We start from the raw sequence: 22,792 nt of genomic DNA on the forward strand, positions 1-22,792 counted from the left end.
TGCGCGCAATCTCATGCAAATTAGAGCCCCAGGACTTGACGCCAATTGGCATTAGGCGGTACTGGGGCTGCCGCCGCGGACACGCCCATTGGCATTAGCCGGTCGGCAAGTAGTTAAAAGGAAATAAATAGGGCAGCTTCCATATCCCTCTTACGTCAGTTGTCCTTTAAACTTACAAGTATACTTCAAAGGACAACCGAGGTGAAAATAAACTGATGATGTAAACAATAGTATCTATCCTCCTCCTGTGTAGTATCCCACAGGTTTATTTTATATTTAAATCTATTTTTTTTATTTTTTTTTTACTGTTTCATGGTCTCTGCTTAATGACACATTCATTGAAGTATACCAGAGCTCAGATCTATGAACTATTGACCCTTTTATCCATTTTCTGCTCTCAGAAGCCGTTTACTGACAGGAAAGTGTTTTATGGCTGTAATTACTTATCAGAGAGGGTTATGCTGTAGTCTGACCCAGACAGAAACTGTCACTTGCATACCCGATTTTTAAATTTTTCAGGCATTGAAAGAAAAAAAAAAAAAAAAAGGAACACAGCAGTCGTTTGTGTGTCTATCTCATCATATCACATGTCACCTTGGTTGTCCTTTAAGGAAAAAAAGCTACATAGGTCAGTAGTGTCACGGAACAGCCGTGAGAAATGCAGTCCTGTGCCCTCGCAGCCACTCACTAATCCTCTGGTCCCCCGCTGCCAGCTAGTTTCGTTTTTGCCGACATGCCCGGCCACGCGTAGCTTTTGTCCGCATTCCCGACTGGAAATAGCGCTATTGCGGGCCGCAACTCATACATGCGTAGGTAATGCGGCAACGCGTGACTTTGTACACGTTGCGGTCCGCAATAGCGCTAATTACAGTTGGGAATGCGGACAAAGCTACGCGTGGCCAGTCCTGTCGACAAAAATGAAACTAGCTGGCAGCGGGGGACCAAAGGATTAGTGAGTGGCTGCGAGGGCACAGGACTGCTGCAGGGGGCTGGTAAAAGCCCCAGGGGAGTAAAACTTTTTTTTTTTTTCTGGCTTAAAGGGAAGGTCCAAGCAAAATAAAAAAATGAGTTTCACTTACCTGGGGCTTCTACCAGCCCCCTGCAGCCACTCACTGTACACATTGAACTACTAACGCGTAAAAACAACAACAATAACAATAATATTTATATAGCGCTTTTCTCCCTGGGGACTCAAAGCGCTGTGACCCTGCATTATGCAGTCTCAAAGGCTCGGGAAAAGAGGTGAGTTTTTAGCCTTTTTTTAAAGCTGTCCAGAGAAGTAGCCTCTCGTACTGATTGTGGAAGTGAGTTCCATAGAGTAGGGGCTGCGTAGGAAAAGGCCCGAGCACCAAATGTTAAGTGTATCCTGGGAATAACCAGCTTCATCTTGTTGGCAGAGCGGAGGGTGCGTGAAGGGGCATAAAGTTCCAATAGATCCGCTATGTATTTGGGTCCCATGTGGTGTAGAGCCTTGAATGTCAGCAGGCAGATCTTAAAATTGATTCTCCATTTTACTGGCAACCAGTGAAGAGTTTGCAGTACTGGGGTAATGTGTGAGCTGCGGGGGGCATTGCAGTACTGGGGAGATGTGTGAGCTGCGGGGGGCATTGGCTAGGAGTCTGGCTGCAGCATTCTGTACTAGCTGTAAGGGGCGCAGAACCTTATCTGTAGATCCGATGAAAAGGGCGTTGCAGTAGTCTAGGCGGGAGGATACAAATGCGTGAACCAGGACAGGTAGGTCTTCAGCTGGGATAAGGTGTTTGATTTTCGCTTTATTTCTTAGATGGAAGAAGGAAGACTTGACGACAGCTGATACCTGCTGTCTGCGTTTTAGATTTCCATCCAGGATCACCCCAAGGTTTCGCACAGAGTCTTTATACTGTACAGTATCTCCCCCAATTGCTAGTTTGAGGTGGTGAGCGTTTTGAACTTTATCCATCATGTGTGGACCACCTACCACCAACACCTCTGTTTTGTCAGAGTTCAGCCTCAGCCAGCTGGTGTTCATCCAATTTTGTAAATCCACTAGACACGCATTTATGGATGCTGAAAAATGTATGTGTTAATGTTCCTGCACTAGCGGGAATGCGTAAAAATGTACGCAATGCGGCCCGCCGTCCTCCGAGGTCGGCAAGCTGCCAGCGCGAGACTGGAGCAGCAGTGAGTGACTACGAGGGCACAGGATGGCTGCATGCGGCTGGTAGAAGCCCCAGGTAAGTGAAACTCCTTCTTTTCTTTTGCTTGGACCTTCCCTTTAAGTGTCCCTTTAAGGGCCCGTTCTCACTAGGGTGATTAGTGTGCGATTTCCACTAATCGTTGAAGCGCTAGCGCAAATATAACTGGCAGTGATCTCACTGCTGCGATTGCCGCCGATCGTGGGGGTTCAGCGATTAACATCAATCGCGAAACGTGTTGCTTGCAGCATTTTGACGTGATTCTCAAGCGATCGCGGTACAGTGCTTAAACAAGCTCTGATCGCAATTGTCGGGAATCGCGGAAGTGTACAATGATTTCACTGAACAGTACCGTGCTAATCGCGGTAGCTAAGTGCTACTGGTTTACGCTTTTTAAGTGTGAATGGGCCCTTATGGTAGGGCCAGCACTGGAGGATATAGCAAATTGTATCTGTTGAGAACATTTTTTTTACACCATAGGTTTGGGTTTCAGTAATAAGCATTCATGAGACGTAAGTTACAGTCACCATAAAAATTTTATTGTTTTCTTCTTTTTTTTTTTACATCGAACATTGTGAAAAATAGAGTTCAAACAATTCACAAGAACATTTTTCTTTCTTTGGAAAAGAGTCTATTAAAAATACAATTTTATCCTCTGATACATTGCTTGATGAACCTCTAATACACGGTACAGAGTGCGCATAATGTCACTGGAAAGAGTCTGACTTACACAGGGAAAATGAGGAGGGTTAAAAGTTCACAAGTCACATGGTTGCCGATATTGTAAACGGAAAACAGGAAATTCATTGGTTATAGTTAAATGAGACAGAAGAGAAAGGCAACCTTAAAGTGAACCTCCAAGACTAAAAATCTACTCCGCAGCACTGAAAAGGCTTGGTGTTTCTTTAACAGTTTCACAGCATCAGAACTTTGTTTTTCTTATCCAAGCCTCATTTTTGGCTGCACGGAAGCTAAGCTCCTCCCCATCAAAGAAAACTCCCCGGGCATTTTTCCCATGATGCTGTTCACTGCGTGATGGGATTTCTGATGATGATGTTCTCGTTGTTTAGCAACTGGGAGGGGTGATCAGGACACAGAACAGTTGGAACTGTGTCTCATGCTCCGTCACCTCATTTCAACAAAAAAGATGGCTGCCATCATGAAATCAAACATTTGCTTGTTCTTTTAAAACAGGGTGGGTAAGAGATTATATTACCTATCTATTTTAATTAACATAACTAATGTAACTTAATGACAGTATGTTTGATTAGGCTGAAGTTCCTCTTTAACAAAAATATGGAGCCCGATCCACCTACTACAGCCAAGAGTATTGATTCACAGACGCGGCCGCTAATTTTATGAATGCATGCAAATTTTGTTGCAGATTGCATTAAATGTTTGAATTGGACCAATCCTAATCGGCAGTGACTGCATTTTGTTGACGCAGATCAAAGTTGCATACAATTTGCAGTGACAAAAAATACAATATATCATTGATCATGGCTAGTGATTGTTAAACAAAGATTCAGAGAGCACTGCATAGATAATCAATTGATTATGACAACCACTCTGCGTATCTAGAGATAATAAACAATCCTATGTACAAAAAGAGAAAAAAGCATCTCACAACCGAAGTAAATTTAAAGGACACCCGAAGTGAAAATAAACTAATGAAATAAACAATTGTATCCATCTTCCTTCTCCTAAAAATGACTTTTTAAGATATTCCACAGTTTTATTTTTTGTTTAAATCTACTTTTTAAGTTTTAACTGTTTTTTTTGTGCTCAACGACACATTCATTGAAGTATGCCAGAGCTAAACTCTATAAACTATTATTTGCTTACTTTGAGCACTGTTGCACATCTGCTTTATTATAGGCATCCTGTAATTTATATATTTAACTCAATAAAAAAATGTTTAGACCCTCACCGCCATCTTTTTGACTCGTAATCATGCAGCCTACTCCCCATTTTTTTAGGTTTTTGACCCTTGTTCTGTACTGTGCTTATGTCTTGGTCTTGAATGTTATGATTTTAACCATTTGTCTATATATAATAAAGATTTATTTAATTTAAATTTACTTCCACTGGTGCATTGAGATGCTTTTTTTTCTCTTTTTGTACATATGCATGTCTAGTGATTGGTCTAGTGCACGGCAGAACACACAGCACCACCCATTTTTCTTTTTGTCAATTTTGTAATCGGATTGGATAAAATCTACTTGTGTAGAGGTAACGAATGCCAAATGTAGGGTTGGTCTTATTTACACTGAAAGCAAAAAAAACAAAAAAAACATTCAACCAAATTATTTAGCTCTTTGATTGCCCCACCCACACAAGTTATAAACTGGTCTGAGTGGGTAGGTATTTGAGTTAATTTTTGTTTTTGTTTTAATCTAATACTAAGATCAACTAGTGGTGGACCACAAGCCTCAGTCATGGGTTCCATGCCACAAACTGTAAGGTTTATCTCTGGTCAAATTGCATGAATAACTTAGTTTCACCTAGAAAGTAAGCAAAGATGGACCTTTGAAAAAAATTGGACATGTAGGAACTAGCTCAAACAACTTGTCCGACTTGTTGTCTGCACTTCAAGTAGTTCAAATGAAAGTCGTTCTGACGTCATGTAGCCACTGACCAACAAAGCAGCTGATCTGCTAATTTACATGTCGTTTAACCAACTTGATAATGGACTGGATAGAATAAATCACGGATCAATTGGACTTGTTGTTTTAACTTCTATTAGTTGGACAAACGATGAAGAGTCGTTTGTACACATGTACGGACCCAATAGTCGTTTGAACGACAGTTGGTCCACCGGATTCACTGAGCGGATCGGGCAAATCGGATGTTATCAGTTGCTCGACAGCATGGACACGCGTCCAACTTGTCATTCAAGTGACAAGTCATATGACAAGTTGTTCGAAAAAGTTGGACGTGTGTATGTACCTTAAAACCTGTCAGAGGAAGAGTATACTCTCCTCCTCCCTGGCAGTCTTCATGCTGGCAGGTTCCTCAAGGCTCTCTAACGTGCATACAGATCTTACGGCCATTCATGGTCATTACATGATAGTGAATAGAGGGGCCTCTGGAATGAGCAGGTGGAGTTGCAATCTGTGTACAGGAATAATAAATCATAGAACATTAAAAACCACTCCTAAAACCAAGATAGAACGGTGGGGCATCTATCATCACTGAGGAAGTGTTGTTTGCAGCTGTCTATCATACATGGACCAATGCTGGGCAAGCGAGGCAGCTAAGCATCAATGGCAGTAATCAAGTATTATGTCGACTAATGACCACACTAGAGGTAATTAACCCCTCCCCCATCCCCAAAAAAGGAAATAGTTAGGACCAAATCAGTGGCTACATGACGTCACGTACATCACGTTTTCTTGCTCCGGTGTCCTGTTTCATATGTACCTGCTGCATGTTAAAGGCTATGGCTGAGGGCGTGTACACACTTGTGCAGTGCATGAGTTTGGTGCTTGCGTTTGCACCAAAGTGCATTATGAGTATAAAAGGCCAGTCCTCCCCTGTACCCGGTGCTGCTCATTATGACAGCTAGTGTTGGTTCCTGTGTTCCTTGCTAGTGACCAATGCTTACTCCTGCTGCTACTCCTGTTGTGATCCGGCCTGCCTGACTACTCTTTCTCCTCTGGTTTGACTCCTGCTTGTGACCTTGACTCCACTATCAGCCCTGACTCTTAGCCTGGATACCGTTTACTTTTGTCTGCTGCCTGTCCTGATCTGCTTGCTGATACTTGGACTTTCCTATTGAGGTGTACTGTGCTCTCAACCCCTGGCTGGAGTTATCCCAGGGGTGGGCACTAGGCTGCAGCCTGCAGACCATCCTTCCTTGCAGGGGGTGCTGGTGAAGACCTGTGGTCACTTATACCCAGGCCTGCATAATGCTCCCTCTGTTAGTGGAAGGGTCAATGAGCACAACAAGGATAACAGATTCATGTTGGGTTCAGCAGAGTAAGAAAAGCACCTCCCCCTAGGATCTAGAGGCTTCTCCCAAGGCAAGTATCCCCAGAGGGTTTTTTTTTGTTACATCTTTTCTTAAAAGACGATATACACCTTCAGCCAGGAAATAAACTTAGGAGAATGAATTGTATGTGTGGTACAGCTAAGAAATAGAGCATAAGTGGCACAGATATGAGTCTCACATTGTTTCCAGTGCAGGGAGAGTTAAAAAAAAGAAACTTCAGTTATCTATGCAAAAGAGATTCTCTGAGCTCTTCGACCCACTGGGTGAACACAGTCCTGTTTTCTGAAGCACTTAATAAAGAGAACCCGAATTCAGAACTTCCTCTCTGCTCTAAAAAAAAAAAATACAGCAGTAATAGCCTTTGAAGAAAAACATTTCTCTGTTGCAGCTGATATAAATCTGCAGTGTTTCTTCTTCTTGCTTTCATGGAAGCAGGCATATTGTTAACAGCCTGTGTTTACCAATCAACACTCTGCCATGGCAGGCAGCTGACACAGCTGAGGGATCAAATTACAACTTATGCCGGACTTTTACAAACTACATCACGTGTAGGCACCTTTATTATAATACAGGGTGCATTTCTCTCTGTTTTCCATCTGTCGTGTGCAAGAGTTCAGCTCCACTTTAAACAGCCAAGAAACAGTGAGAGACAGTTTGAGATAAGGTTTTACTGCAGGAAAGTTCAAAGGGTCATCATTTCTGCTTTGTTTTATAGCTTAAACATAGGCCTCATTTCATAAAAAGCAGTGCGATAAAAGTGTGGTTTTAGAGTGCGATAAGTGTGTAGTGTGGTTTTAAAACTGCAACAGAATGATGCAATATGACCCCCCCCCCCAAAAAAAAAACAAAAGAAAAAAAACTACATAACTAAAAATAAAGTGAGACTTTATTTTGCTACTGATGTTCTATGAATTATCCATACTACACATTACAATTCATATTTTATATTTTTTTTTTTTTGCTTCAAGCTACTTTCTTTTTCGTATGTAATGAACTTCTACATTTTTTTTTTTTTTGAAAGAATATTTTTATTGATTTTCTAATAGAAATGAAAGTGGCAAACAGTGCCACGATGTACAGATGAACAAATAAACATTACATAGCATTGCAGTTCCAGTAAACAGTGCTTAGAGGACACTCGAGGAGAAAATAAACAAATGAAATAAACAATTGTATCTATCCTCCTCCTCCTCCTCCTAAAAATGCCATTTTAAGATATTCCACATTTTTATTTTATATTTAAATCTACTTTAAGGTTTTTTTAACGGTTTTTGCTCAATGACACATTCATTGAAGTATGCCAGAGCTAAAATCTATGAACTATTGACCTTTTTATCTCTTTCCTGCTCTCAGAAACCATTTTCTGCTAGGAAAGTGTTTTATAGCTGGAATTTCTTATCAGTGAGGGTCACACTGTAGTCACTTCCTGTCTGAGTCAGGACTGAGTCAGCCACTTACATACCTGATATTTAACTCTTTCAGGCAGAGATAGAAAAAAGAACACAGCCTAGTTATTTGTGTGCTACGCACTGTACATACACTTGTCTATCTCATCATGTCACCTCGAGAATTCTTTAAGCATAACTACATGGTCCTGTGACCTCAAAAGGAAGGTCTGGTCGCACTCTCCTCTGGAGACTCTACATTATGTTTAAAAAAAATTCATTCAGAGACTCTCTGGTGTGACTTTACACAACATCTCCTCTTACATGTATGACACACATGGAAAGGCCGCACGCTACATGTATGACACACATGGAAAGGCTGCACGCTACATGTATGACACACATGGAAAGGCTGCACGCTACATGTATGACACACATGGAAAGGCTGCACGCTACATGTATGACACACATGGAAAGGCTGCACGCTACATGTATGACACACATGGAAAGGCTGCACGCTACATGTATGACACACATGGAAAGGCTGCACGCTACATGTATGACACACATGGCTGCACGCTACATGTATGACACACATGGAAAGGATGAGGACTGTACCTTTACATGAACTGTTTTTTGTTGCATATTTATTTATAGAAAGAAAAATTTTTTTCTTTAAAAGATTATCAAAATGATTGCAAAATGTATCAGTCACGTTGGACGTGATGTGGCACAGAGGGGTAAACCTCATCAGACCTGTGCGTTGGCCATCCTCGGAACCCCGGGCGGGCCGGGGACATCGTTACTTGTTTTGTTGCATTCTGGCAGCTTTGAACTTTGAGACTCTCTTGGTTCCCTCTTCCGGGCTGTCGGGGGCGACCTCCTCTGCTCTCCTCTCCTCGATGGTGGGCAGAGCAGGGTGGGCCATGCTGGTCATTGGCACAGATATAGAGAACGGCTCTTTCTCTATGACTGTTCCTGAAAATGCCTGGAGCAAAAGAGAAATACAGTTTGCCTTAGAAGCGGTAAAGAACAAATACATTTACAAAACGTAGGCGCTGCAACGCTCCTCCCCTTCAGCACAGGAAACGTATGCCTGAGAACCAGTGGGCGACTTCCTTTCCATAATTAAAGGGAACCTAAATTGAGAAGGATATGGATTTTTCCTTTTAAAATAATACCAGTTCCCTGACTCTCCTGCTGAACCTGTGTCTCTAATACTTTTAGCCACAGCCCCTCAACAAGCATGCAGATAAGATGCTCTGACTGGAGTCAGACTGGTTTAGCTGCATGCTTGTTTCAGGTGTGTGATTCAGTCACTACTGCAACCACAGAGATCAGCAGGACTGCCAGGCAACTGGTATTGTTACATCCATATCCCTTCTCAGTTAAAGGGGAACTTCAGCCTAAACATACTGTCATCAAGTTACATTAGTTATGTTAATTAGAATAGATCGGTAATATAATCTCTTACCCACCCTGTTTTAAAAGAACAGGCAAATGTTTGTGATTCATGGGGGCTGCCATCTTTGTCATGGGGGCAGCCATCTTTTTAGTTGAAAGGAGGTGACAGGGAGCATGAGACACATTTCCAACTGTCCTGTGTCCTGATTACCCCTCCCAGCTGAACACGCTAGGCTTCAAATGTAAAATTCAAAATGTAAAAAAAAAAAATTGCACCAAAACAGCAGAACAAGAACAACAACATCAGAAATCCCATCATGCTTTGCACAGCATCAGGGGAAAGAAGCCCGGGCAGTTTTCTTCTGTGCAGCTAAAAATGAGGCTTGTATAAGAGAAACAAAGTTCTGATGTTGTGAAACTGGTTACCTTTAAAACCTCTTCATCTGATAACCAACAGCCAGGCAGAAGCACAAGAAGTGTACATCTGATGATGTTAAATGACTTACTTGGCTTTTAAAGGAACACTTAAGTCAAACAAAAAAAATGAGTTTTACTCACCTAGGGCTTCCAATAGCCCCCTGCAGCTGTCCGGTGCCCTCGCTGTCTCCCTCCGATCCTCCTGGCCCCACCAGCAGCCACTTCCTGTTTCGGTGACAGGAGCTGACAGGCTGGGGGCGCGAGTGATTCTTCGCGTTCCCAGACACATTAGCACCCTCTATGCTGCTATATGGTACAGTGTTCCCCAACCCTGTCCTCAAGGCCCACCAACAGTGCATGTTTTGTGGAGATCCACAGGGGTAGTTAATCAGCTCTGCTGAGACACTAATTACCTCACCTGTGCGTGTTTGTGGTTTTCTGCAAAACATGTACTGTTGATGGGCCTTGAGGACAGGGTTGGGGAACACTGTACCATATAGCAGCATAGAGGGTGCTATTGTGGCCAGGAACGCGAAGAATCACTCGCGTCCCCAGCCTGTCAGCTCCTGTCACCGAAACAGGAAGTGGCTGCCGGTAGGCCCAGGGGGATCGGAGGGAGACGGCGAGGGCACCGGACAGCTGCAGGGGGCTATTGGAAGCCCCAGGTGAGTAAAACTTTTTTTTTTGACTTAAGTGTCCCTTCAAATTATTGCATTTTTCTAGAAGATGCTCCTAGGTTTAGAGGACAAAAACCAGGGGGCGGGCAAAAGATAATGCTAAACTTGGTGCATCCATGGTGCAGGGGTGTCTTCTTGACCTTCCCCCCCATTATTGTTCCCCCTTGTGCGTTCTTTGTATCTCTTGTGTCCTCTGTCTTCCTGTGTGTTTTGTCCCCGTGTCGCCCGGTGCCCCCTTCCTCTGTCCCCAAGGGTACCTTATCCCCTGTGTCCTTCAGTGTCCCCTGTCCTCCAATGTCTTACACACACGCCACCTCACAGCTCCATGAATCAGAAGTAGTCACAGCTTTGGCGAGCTGAGTTCCAATCAGACAGAGGTGTGCCCTAGAGGGCCAATCACAGCCGCTTATTGCCCCTGATCGTTTCTTAATTGGAACAGACAGTCCCAAGGGCGGGACCATGGCTCCGTCATTGGGGCCAATCACTACACTCCCTCAGTAGCAGGGAGGGCAGTAATTGGCTCCAATGACGGAGCCGTGGTCCCGCCCTTGGGACTGTCTGTTCTAATTAAGAAGCTAGCAGGAGGAGTGAGTGACTGTGATTGGTATTCTGAGGCAGCGCCTCCGTCTGATTGGAACTTTGCTCACCAAAGCTGTGACTACTTCCGATTCATGGAGCTGTGAGGTGGCGTGTATAAGACATTGCAGGACACGGGGGAGGAGACATGGGGGAATAGAGGACATTGGAGGTCACAGGGAGACGGAACACAAGGCACCAGACACAAGGGGGCAGAGGATACTTTGGTTCAGGGAACATTAGGAATATAAAACGCATCAACCCCATAGCATTACATTAGATCAAATAGGGCAACGCTGCATTTGAATGGATTTTCAATATTCCTAGTGCGTGGCGCACACAGATTCCTGTCAGATGTGACCTGACAGGCATCTAACAGGAATCAGATGGTCAAATCTGCTAGAAATCTATCAGTGTATGGGTACCTTTACATGTACCCACAGTTAGGGCGTTTTTCCACTACCCTGCGATTTGATCACAAATCGCAAGGTACCTTAACCACTTCGCATCCAGACCTTTTTTTCCCACTTATTGACCAGAGCAGTTTTGACAGTTTAGCTATGTCCTTATTTAATCAGAAATAACTTTATCCCTACTTAGGACATATAAATGAAATATATGTTGTTTTTTTCAAGACAAACTAGGCTTTCATTGTATGCCATTTTTTTCCCTCAAACTATTTTGTTTTCTATGAATCTTAATGGGAAAACAAAGAAAAAAAATAGTAAAAATGTATTTCTCAGTTTTACCAATTCCAGTTTAAAAATAAAAAGTGCTACTGTAGATAAACACAAATTTTGTTTGGCTATTCTTACTGCTTATCACAAAACTTAGATTATGTTCCGGTCACAATTTATAGTGAAGATATTTGATTCTGAAATAATGCTACAGAGTGTATTTTTCACTATAAAATGAGAAAATAAAAGTATTTTTAATAGTAAAAATCAATCTCATTAGCTCAGAAAACATATATTCCCCTTCACCAATTAGTGCTGCATCAGATAGTGCCAGTAATGTGCACAGGAGCAAGCCCAATCCTGCACTGCACTGCTTCTGTACGACTCGTGGCTTAGATGAAGTCACAGAGGACGTATATCTACTGACTTGTGGTTAAAGAGGAACTCCAGTGAACATTTTAGTGTTGGCAGGTGATGTAGCTGCAGCATGGTTTTTGGCAGTTGTAAACAGCCATTTCCCACAATGCAACAAGGCTCACAGACAGGAAACTGCCAAAAGTTCGAACTTTTTTGGTGGGAGGGTTTTCACCACAATATCAGTCATACAGTGCCCCCTGATGGTCTGCTTGTGAAAAGCAATAGATTTCTCATGTAAAAGGGGGTATCAGCTACTGACTAAGATAAAGCTCAATTTTTGGTCGGAGTTTCTCCTTAAACTAATAGAAACTGCAGCAGCAATTTCCATTAATGCGATCTCATTGCAATGCGATTTTGGTCCAAGCGAAATAGTCGTCCTGACGTGTTTTGGATGCGATTGAGCTCTACTATAATGGGTATAGTAGCTGAATAGCAATTGCATGGTGGAAATTGAAACGCAATCACATTTCATAGTGGAAAAGAGCCCTTAGTTAGATTGCCTAGGACCTGATTGATGTTCATTGTCCCAGTCTGCACCCTCTACAAGTACTCTTACCACGGACTAGTTTTGATTTCTATTTAACAGCTACTCTACAGCAATATCCTAAGTTTAGTTAAAATGCATCTCTGGTGTACATAAAAAACACAGAGGTACACTATTGCTTAAAAGTTAGTGTATCAGCTAGTTAGTGTTACCCGTATACCCGTATCAGCTGGGTTTAGGTGTATAGTTCTGCACCCCAGCAGAATATGGCCATGTTTTTTCTATATCAGATATTGAAAAGGTAGAGGCCTTTTTTCTGCAAGGTGACAAGGCTACACGTTGTAACCCAGCAGATATGGGCTCTGGTGAGTCTTATTGTACAGACCACATACTGGGCATTCATGTAGACCATGACAGGCCAGGATGGCTGACAGGGTAAAGCATCAGCTTCTTGGCAAGGAGCTTTTTGTTCCCAAAAGTAGATGCCATCTTAAAGGAAACATCCAAGCTGTAAAAAAACAAACAAACTCCACTTACCTGGTGCTTCCTCCAGGCCCTGGCAGTCGTTCTGTGCCCTCGCCGCAGCTCCTCTCACTCCCGGGGTCCTGCTCTGAAGAAGCCAACCTCACCAGGTCGGTTTCATGTGCGCTCCGCGGGGGGTGTCACAGTAGAGACCCAATGACGTTGCATACACCACGTGACCCCCCCCGCCATGGAGCGCACATGAAACCGACCCAGTCAGCTCAGGGCACCAGGAGTGAGAGGAGCTGCAGCGAGGGCACAGAACGACTGCCAGGGGCTGGAGGAAGCCCGTAAGTGGAGTTTGGTTTTTTTACAGCTCGGACCTTCCCTTAAATATAGCTTTAAAGGACAACTCCGGTGAGAAGAATATGGAGGCTGCCACATTTATTTCCTTTTAAACAATACCAGTTGCCTGGCAGCCCTGCGGATCTATTTGGCTGCAGTAGTGTCTGAATCACACCAGAAACAAGCATGCAGCTAATCTTGTCAGATCTGACAATAATGTCAGAAACACCTGATTTGCTGCATGCTTGTTCAGGGGCTATGGTTAATAGTATTAGAGGCAGAGGATCAGCAGGATAGCCAGGCAACTGCTATTATTTACAAGGGAATACATCTGGAAACCTCCATATCCCTCTCGCTTCAATTGACCTTTAAAATTCTCAAGCGTTGGCAGTAATGAGATGCCGTTTTTGTTACATATTTTCAATCAACAAGATTGTAATATGCAAATTAGGAGTACCTCCCCCCCCCCCCTTCCGCCCCCCCAATTCTCTTTAAATTTATCCTAAACCTCTTAAGCTCACCTCTGGCGGTCCAAAGATAGGGGACAGCTTTTTATGCGTGCGGTAGTCGTCGTCCTCGCTGTGGTCGCTGAAGATGCAGTCCTCCATGCTGAGGTTTCTCAGATAGCCCCGCCTCTCCTCCATCTCGTGGGAGCTGTTCTCACTGGTGTCGCTGCACACGCTATTCTCTCGGCTTCTGGACTTCATGATAGATTTCCGAGGGATGTATTCGCCATTCACCACGTCCACAAAAGCCCTACAAGAGGAGATCAGCCTCTATTACTGCCATACCAAAAGCCAGTGAGACAGACCACAGTCCAGGAGAAGGCAGCTGCGTGTCCTGAGGAGAGCGGGAGGAGGCAGCTGCATGTTCTATGGGGAGGGGAGGAGGCAGCTGCATGTCCAGAGGGGAGCAGGAGGAGGCTGCATGTCCAGAAGGGAGCAGGAGGAGGCAGCTGCATGTCCTGAGGGGAGCGGGAGGAGGCAGCTGCATGTCCTGAGGGGAGCGGGAGGAGGCAGCTGCATGTCCTGAGGGGAGCGGGAGGAGGCGGCAGCTGCATGTCCTGAGGGGAGCGGGAGGAGGCAGCTGCATGTCCTGAAGGGAGGAGGAAGAAGAGGCTGCATATCCTATGGGGAAGAGCGGCTGCATGTCCTGAGGGGAGCGGGAAGAGCGGCTGCATGTCCTGAGGGGAGCGGGAAGAGCGGCTGCATGTCCCGAGGGGAGCGGGAAGAGCGGCTGCATGTCCCGAGGGGAGCGGGAAGAGCGGCTGCATGTCCCGAGGGGAGCGGGAAGAGCGGCTGCATGTCCCGAGGGGAGGGGGAAGAGCGGCTGCATGTCCCGAGGGGAGCGGGAAGAGCGGCTGCATGTCCCGAGGGGAGGGGGAAGAGGAGGCTGCATGTCCCGAGGGGAGGGGGAAGGAGGCGGCTGCATGTCCCGAGGGGAGCGGGAAGAGGAGGCTGCATGTCCCGAGGGGAGCGGGAAAAGGAGGCTGCATGTCCCGAGGGGAGCGGGAAGGGCGACTGCATGTCCCGAGGGGAGCGGGAAGAGACAGCTGCATGTCCCCAGGGGAGCGGGAAGAGACAGCTGCATGTCCCGAGGGGAGCGGGAAGAGGAGGCTGCATGTCCCGAGGGGAGCGGGAAGAGGAGGCTGCATGTCCCGAGGGGAGGGGGAAGAGGAGGCTGCATGTCCTGAGGGGAGCGGGAAGAGTGGCTGCATGTCCTGAGGGGAGCGGGAAGAGCCGGCTGCATGTCCTGAGGGAAGGGGGAAGAGGAGGCTACATGTCCTGAGGGGAGCGGGAAGAGTGGCTGCATGTCCTGAGGGGAGCGGGAAGAGGAGGCTGCATGTCCTGAGGGGAGCGGGAAGAGGAGGCTGCATGTCCTGAGGGGAGCGGGAAGAGCGGCTGCATGTCCTGAGGGGAGCGGGAAGAGCGGCTGCATGTCCTGAGGGGATCGGGAAGAGGAGGCTGCATGTCCTGAGGGGATCGGGAAGAGGAGGCTGCATGTCCTGAGGGGAGCGGGAAGAGGAGGCTGCATGTTCTGAGGGGAGCGGGAAGAGGAGGCTGCATGCTCTATGGGGAGGCTAGCGGGAAGCTACATGTTCTCATCCTATGAAGAGTAGAACACTATAAATTATATAAAAAAAAAAAAAGTTGCCAGTAGGCTTTAAATCATCCAATATAAAATGAATACATTATTAAGACATCACTGTCCAGCTGTGCACGTTAAGTAAAGAGTACCTGTATATATCAGCAGGAGTCTTTATGACTGGCAGGTCCAGGTGGGAGTGACCATTTCCATTGCTGTTTTTTCTTTTCCTCTTTGCTTCCTCTTTCCTTTCGCTGTATTTCAGAGTAGTATTCTTTCCAGTGTTTATCCTCACCTGGGGGAAGAAGAGAAGAGGATGAACACACAGGCCACATAATGCTCTGGCCTCTGAAAACCTTCCTGTATTCCTGTCAGAGCCGAGAACTGCGCCCCCTCATGGAAGGAGAGCAGCACTTGTACTAATTACACTTCATATCATCAGCACGAACACTGCCTTCTCTGCACTGACCTCAAAGCCCAACTAAAATCTTGTACAGGAAAGAAGGAAAACATAGATAAATTCACCCTGCATCTCTTTAGAGAGTTTAGCCTGTCTAATCCCCCCCTCCCAATCCGTGACTAATCACAACTGTAATTTGATCACCCAGCTGTGTCATCTCAAGAATCTCTTTTGCCACAGAAGAGCAGCTAATTTGTAATCACAGGATGATAACCCTATGTCTGCTACCGTGAAAGCAGAAAGTAGACACACTGCAGATAAAATGCAGGATTTCAATCAGCTGCAACAAATAAATGTTTTTCTGTAAAGGTTATTATGCAGTTGTGTATCTTTTAGGGCCTGAGCCCACTAACGCAGCTGTGCACAGTTGTGTCCGCTTTTCAGCATCTCTAACATTGATGTGTTGCTGAAAAGCGGATACAACTGCGTTAGTGGGCTCAGGCCCTAAGAGAAAAAAGGAAGTTCTGAGTTCAGGTCCGCTTTAAAGGGACACCGAGCAGTGCAGAAACTATGGAAAGATGCATATCATTTTGAAGCTCTCTTTCTCCTCTTTCTAATGATATATAAACCGCCGCCCTACGCCTTTTAGTTTTCGCTATTTTCGCGATTGAAATTGCCACGGCCGCGATTTCGATCGTGTGGGGCTGCGGTTTAGGTGTCGCCAGAAAGAGGAGAAAGAGAGCTTTAAAACGATATCCATCTTTCCATAGTTACATTGTATTACACAGGGCGACTTTTTCTGCTGAATGGAGCTGCTGACTTTGAGAAATACAATTTAACTATGGAAAGATGGATATCATTTTAAAGCTCTCTTTAAAATGATATGCATCTTCCCATAGTTTCTGCACTGCTCGGCGTCCCTTTAAAATGACCCTGAAGAGAACCTGAACACTGTAGACTACACAATCTGATATTACAGTGATCATAACAGCTCTCTGTGGAGCAAATCGATGTGTAAATGAGACGAAAGAGCGGTGACACCATGAGGGTAACGAAGCACCCAGGGGTTTACAAAACAAAAGGAGTTAAAAACAAAAGTAATAACGATAAATGAGGAGGCTTACCGCAATAAGGACCACCTTATAGGAAAAAAAGAAAATTGTATTTTTGCACAGGCAACACGTTCTACAGGTCTAAGCCAGCTTCCTCAGGCCAATAAGAGTGCCAGAGTATGTAGAGCCAGTATGCATGGAGTGCTTCTTTACTCTCATTGTGCTTATTCACCCCCCCCCCCCCCCGCCCCATCTGCTGTGGGCGGGGTTCAAAAACAGACCACTATTGAAGCTGTTACTGTCTCTTAAAGAAGAAGCGACCGCCACGAGTCCCAGTCAACTGGGACACCCCGAGTGGAGACTGGTTCATTATCTCCATCTGCTTCCTGTGGTCGGTTGCCCCCAGTAACCCACCTTTGTGAGTAGCACTTTTATCATTATATTGTTTTCAGTGTTACTGAGATACTACACCATTAGGGCTCCTGAGTTTTGTTTGGTCTCTTCAGACTTTCCAGAATATCACGACACTCCATCCATTGCGTAAAGAGAGGGGAGCTCTCAGTCTTCCCGGTTAGTCAGTGGAGCCGTCCATCACATCAATGAACCAATACAGAGGTTTGGAGGGTCAAAGGGGAAGGACTTCCACCTGACATTGGAGGACTTCCTGCTGCAACTGGGAACTTCAGTAGAGATCCCACCGCTGCAGTCCCCAAGAGGTTTACAAACTAAGTGGATGAAATTAGTCAAACAAAAATCACACATGATCACAAGATTGTGACCAACTAAACAAGACTTAAAAATTTGACTCCATGCTGCCCGATGATTCACCCTGTATGAGACACTGGAGACTAGGGGTGCATACCTCCTAACATTTTGAGATGTGAAAGAGGGACACTTTAAAGGGGTTCTGTAGCGGTATTTAAAGAGAACCAGAGACAAAGCAACCTCATGTATTTTACCATATATATCAGTGGGAACATTAGAGAAAACACCTACCCTGGTCTCCGTTTCATCCTCACTGCTAAAAGTGTCTGTTATAAGCTGTAATAAGAATCGCCGACTGAGCATTCAGTCTGGCTTTGCTGGGAATGATTATAGCTGAGTCAATATAGCAGAGCCACAAGGGGGCAGGCTTGGGCTTTAACCACTTGCTAGCTGGAGCACCAGCGACGCACATCTGCGTCGCCAGGTGCCTCCCTGATTAATCAGGTTTCCTGTTAGATCACGGAGCGGGTCTCCGTGAATAGCCTGCGAGCCGCTGATCGCGGCTCGCAGACTAAATGTAAACGCAGGAGACGTTTGTCTACTTTGTTTACATTGAACGGCGCTGCTGCGCAGCAGCGCAGTAAGGCAGATCGGCGATCCCCGGCCGCTGATTGGCCGGGGATCGCTGATCTGCCTTACTGCGCTGCCATGTGACAGAGGACATCCTGTCACAGGCTGCACAGGACGGATATCGTCCTGTGCAGCCCCGATCACCATGGGGAAGAGGTTGGAGGGGGGGAATTTCGCCGCGGAGGGGGGCTTTGAGATGCCCCCACCCCCGCAACATGCCAGCCGGCAGGAGCGATCAGACCCCCCCTGCACATCATCCCCATAGGGGGGAAAAAGGGGGGCGATCTGATCGCTCTACATGCAATCTGATCTGTGCTGGGGGCTGCAGAGCCCACCCAGCACAGATCATAAAAACCAGCGCTGGTCCTTAAGGGGGGGGTAAAGGCTGGGTCTTCAAGTGGTTAAAAGACACCAGAGAAGACAGACTCAGCTATAATCTTTCCTTAGTAAAGCTAGACTGAGTGCTCAGTCGGGGATTCTTATCAGAGGTGATAACAGTCAGACTAAATAGAGAACAATGAAACAAAGAGCAGATTAGGTGTTTACGGTCATGTTCCCACTGATGTATAAGGTAAAATACATGAGGGTGCTTCGTTTCTGGTTCTCTTTCAAGCCGCATCTACACGCGTAGCTGCGACGGCGATGTTCCTTATCAATCGAGCCGCATTTTCGATTGATAAGATCCGACAGGACGGATCTCCCCACCGCCGATTCCCTGCTCGCTCCCCGCGAGGGGACAATGGCAGGGAATCGAGCGGAAGATAAGCGGCGCCGGTGGGGACGAGCGGGGAATCGAATCCGGCGCTAGCGGGGACCAGGCGGGCACGCGGAAGAGGCAATCCGGCGGCTAATCGAGCCGCCGGATCGCCGCCTTATCTACGTGTGTAGATGAGGCTTAAAGGCGTTCTGTGGAGGCTATTAAAAACAAAAAACACACTTACCTGGGGCTTCTATTGGCAGCTGTCATGTCCCGCGCCGTCCTACGATCCTCCGTTCCCCGCCGTCGGTCCCGGTCTAATTATGCTTCTAACTAAACTGCAGCTGCATGCATGCTCGGTCCCCGCGAGAGTCATCGGGAGCTTACTGAGCAGACACAGTACAACAAACCTTCGTACTGCGCAGTAAGCACCGGATTACAGATGCGGGAGCGAGTACTATTCGTCTAGTTAGATGAATAATTACACCGAACCGGCGGCGGGGAACAGAGAATCGTAGGAGGACGGCGCGGGACATTCCAGCTGCAGAGGGCCGATAGAAGCCACAGGTAAGTGTTAGTTTTTTGTTTTTATTAGCCTCTGCAGAACCCTTTTAAAAACAAAAAGTGGCACTTACTTGGGGCTTCTTATGGCCCCCTGCAGATATCTGTTACCTTCCAATTATTCATCTAACTATACTAATGTCACTGCGGCTGCATGGCCGCATGCGTCCTCGCTCCCGCTTGCGTCTCTGGGAGCTTACTGCGCAGTACGAAGTTTTCTCTTACAGCGCAAGAAGCTCCCGGAGACGCGAGCGGGGAGGCACCTGACCATGGCCGCGCAGCCGCAGTGCTACTCGTCTAGTTAGACGAATAATCGGCAGGTGACCCACGGTGGGGAACGGAGGATTCTTGAGTGACAGCGCGGGACAGGATATCTGCAGGGGGCCGTTAGAAGCCCCAGGTAAGTGACACTTTTTGTTTTTAAATACCACTACAGAACCCCTTTAGGACCTGCTCCTGCCACACCCCTCGTCATGTATATCACAAAGAATTCAGGATCAAAAGATGTATTTTTATCATACAAACCACACTGGACCTTTCTATCATCATTTGTTTTCCATCATTTTAACATTTGAAAAGAAGAAACATCAACATTTAAATGATGGAAATAAACTTTAGAGACTAACACATTTTTCAGTATAAAAAGACATATTTACACAGATCTGCTCATTGGTCCTGAAAGATGTACATATGAGGTAAAAAAAGCGGGACGGAGGGATTTGGTTCCCGAAGAAGGACTGTTCCTCCAAAAGAGGGACAGTTGGGAGCTATAGGGGTGGTCAGATCAGAGTTGACTTTAGCTGCCAAAGAACCACAAGTCCCAGCATGCCCCATGTTTAGAGAAAGATTCAGAGCAACCCTTTGAACTACAGGAAGGTCATATAGGAGACTACACACCCTTTTTGGCTCAACCGTATGTGAGAAATGGATGGTGGCCACAGAGTTGGAGAAGCTGGCAGGATCGTCCTCGTCGTCACTGTCGGCTCTCAGCGACCCGTTCACATGACTGCTGTTCAGTATAGACTCTCTCGCTGGATTGGCTGCATCTTCAGTGAAAGATAACGTGGCGCTCTGGTTCTCTTTGTCCTCTTCAGAACGGGGATTGTTCCCCAGAAAGCGGGCTTCCGTAAACCTTAATAACAAACAAAAAAGAGTGCTGTGTGTAAGGTTATTAAGCATGGCTGAACTGCGAGGGAGTGTGGCGGCCACCATCTCCATTCAGTTTTAGGAATCCTAGTTCCCTGGCTGTGCACAAATGAAACAAACATGTGCCTGCTCTACATACAGGTTCTGCATCTGTGATTCTGAAAGAAGAGAAGCCACAAGTGCTCAATGACTTTCCCCCACAAGATCTGGGACTATATTCCTTAAAGAGAGTCTGAAGACAAAAAAGAATACCTCTGTTTACTGGCCATTTATCTCAAGCAATAACATCATAGCTGAAATGCCACATTCCCGTGGCAGAACGATGTATTTATACCCTCGAAATCCCCGGGGCAAAAATTTGGGGCTCCTGGGTAGAGGCAGAGCTTTGTGCAGTAGCTCTGGCTCTACTCGTGTCAATCTCCGCAGATCCCCGCCCCTGTCTTCTTTCACTGAGAGGTGCAGGGAGAGGTGGAGATTGACTCGAGCAGAGGCAGAGATACAGCGCAAAGCTCCGCCTCCCCGGGCGGCAAAATTCATGACCTGGAAAGTCATGGAATTTTGGCTCGGGATTTTGGGGGTATAAATATCTTGTTCTTCCACTGAGATGGGGCGTATCAGCTATGATCTTATTGCTTAAGAAAACTGGCCAGTAAAAAGAGGTATGTTTTATGGCTTCAGACTTTCTTTAAAGGGAAGGTCCGAGGTAATTAAACAAAAATCTACTTACCTGGGGGTTCCGCCAGCCCCTGGCATCCATCCTGTGCCCTCACTCCAGCCGGTGGTCCGGGGTCCCCTCTGGTGCAGATGCCGACCTGGTGAGAGCCGCTCGGGGTCGCGCTGATGTGGCCTGGAGTGTAGTGCACAGGTGCAGTAGTTCTGCGCAAAACACTCCAGTGAACATCAGCGCAACTGCCAGCGGGTCTCGCCAGGTCGGCATCTGCATCAGAGGGGACCCCGGGCCACCGGCTGGATGTGGAGCTGCAGTGAGGGCACAGGACGGATGCCAGGGGCTGGAGGATCCCCCAGGTAAGTAGTTTTTTATTTTTTAAATATCTTGCATCTTTCCATTAACCTCCTTATCGGTATGCCCAACACTGTGTCGGGCATACCACTATCTGTCCTCCTGAGTGCCCCCTGCTGAATAAATGTGCTGTAATACCTGCAAAACCTTCTGCTAGCACTAGGCTAGCTAGTAAATGTGTCCGGCACCCTCCGTCCCCGCTGCTCCCCCGTTTATACATTACCCTTTCTGGATCCAGCGATCGCGCAGCGTCCCTGCACAGCTCCGGTCTCTCTATGGGGAGGATCGGGTTTGCGCATGACTTCGGCAACGTCATGTGTGATCCTCCCCATAGTGAAGTCCGGAGCGGTCGGGGAGGCTGCGCTAATCGCTGGATCCAGGTGGGGTAATGTATAAACGGGGGAGTGGTGGGGATGGGAGGGTGCAGGACACATTTACTATCTAGCCTAGTGCTTGAAGAAGGTTTTGCAGGTATTACAGCACATTTATTCAGCGGGGGGCACAAAGTTGCATAACCTCCTGAACGGCTTAACGCTCAGGAGGTTAAGGCCCAAATCCATGACAATGTTTGCAAACGATTTTTTGAAATATCGCAAAACAACTTTGAGCACTTTATGCATTAGGTCTCATTTTCTCAAGACTGCAACATAAAAATGGACCAATCCAATGCAGCAGCTGCAGCACTGGACTATACCGATTTCGAGCTGCATAAATTTGCATATTAGCAGGCCATTGACCATCTGTAAGGTGCTGGTAGGCTATGAAATGGGAGGAGCCTTACTCTGAGAGCTCCCCCTGCTGCTCCTCCTGTCTCTCCAGCTCCTCCAGTCTTGCCCACAGCTCTGCATTGTCCAGGAATCTGTCCGTGGGCTCTGCTTCCCGGAAGTCTATGCTGGAACTGGCGTGGGCCTTTGGTTTTGAGTGCGGTTTGTGGGCTGTGCGATGCTTGCCTGCAGGAAGGGGAGGAGAAATCAGTCACATGTCACGCCAGAAACAGAACAGAGCCCTGAAAATTGTACTGAATAAATATTGCAGCATCTTAAAGTGAATGGGAACCACATTTAAAAAAAAAAATGAAGCAAATACTTACCTAAGGAGAGGGAAAGCACTGGGTTGTATAGAGCCTTCCGTCTCCTCTCTCGGTGCTCTCTATCCTGTGCTGGCTCCCCCCCCATTTCATTCCCCCACCGAAAGGGTATTTGGAAGTCTTCGGGGGCCGTGTCCTCCCAAAGATGTGCGGCTCCATACTGCACAGGCGTGAGCGTGCAAGAGAGCGTGCTTGCGCAGGTGCAGTACAGGGCCGCCCTTCTTCAGGAGCACTCGGGCTCCCTGAAGACTTTAGAAGCCTCCTTCGGCCGGGTAAAGCAGTATTTGACTAAATTAGTCAAATAGTGCTACCGGGCGAGCCAGCACTGGAACGAGGGGACCAGGAGAGGAGCGGGATGGCTCTATAGGATCCAGAGCCTTCCCGCTTCTTGGGTAA

General features: G+C 46.5%; 1 protein-coding gene and 1 long non-coding RNA gene across 2 annotated transcripts in view; one reads left to right on the plus strand and one right to left on the minus strand.

Moving 5' to 3' along the window:
• The window catches only part of LOC137538755 (uncharacterized), a 353,414-nt gene that overhangs the window by 282,170 nt on the left and 48,452 nt on the right, over positions 1 to 22,792 (plus strand). The window lies entirely within an intron of this gene.
• The window catches only part of URI1 (URI1 prefoldin like chaperone), a 178,994-nt gene continuing 158,893 nt past the window's right edge, over positions 2,692 to 22,792 (minus strand). Inside the window, exons 7-11 of the mRNA XM_068261065.1 lie at positions 22,091 to 22,259; positions 20,040 to 20,274; positions 15,250 to 15,392; positions 13,534 to 13,768; positions 2,692 to 8,541 (exon numbers count right to left, since the gene is read on the minus strand). Of these exons, the coding sequence (XP_068117166.1) occupies positions 8,356 to 8,541; positions 13,534 to 13,768; positions 15,250 to 15,392; positions 20,040 to 20,274; positions 22,091 to 22,259 (968 nt within the window). The 3' untranslated portion in view covers positions 2,692 to 8,355. The remainder of the gene's footprint in view (positions 8,542 to 13,533; positions 13,769 to 15,249; positions 15,393 to 20,039; positions 20,275 to 22,090; positions 22,260 to 22,792) is intronic.

This window comes from Hyperolius riggenbachi, chromosome 11, assembly GCF_040937935.1.
Source record: "Hyperolius riggenbachi isolate aHypRig1 chromosome 11, aHypRig1.pri, whole genome shotgun sequence".
In the NCBI taxonomy this organism is placed as follows: domain Eukaryota; kingdom Metazoa; phylum Chordata; class Amphibia; order Anura; family Hyperoliidae; genus Hyperolius; species Hyperolius riggenbachi.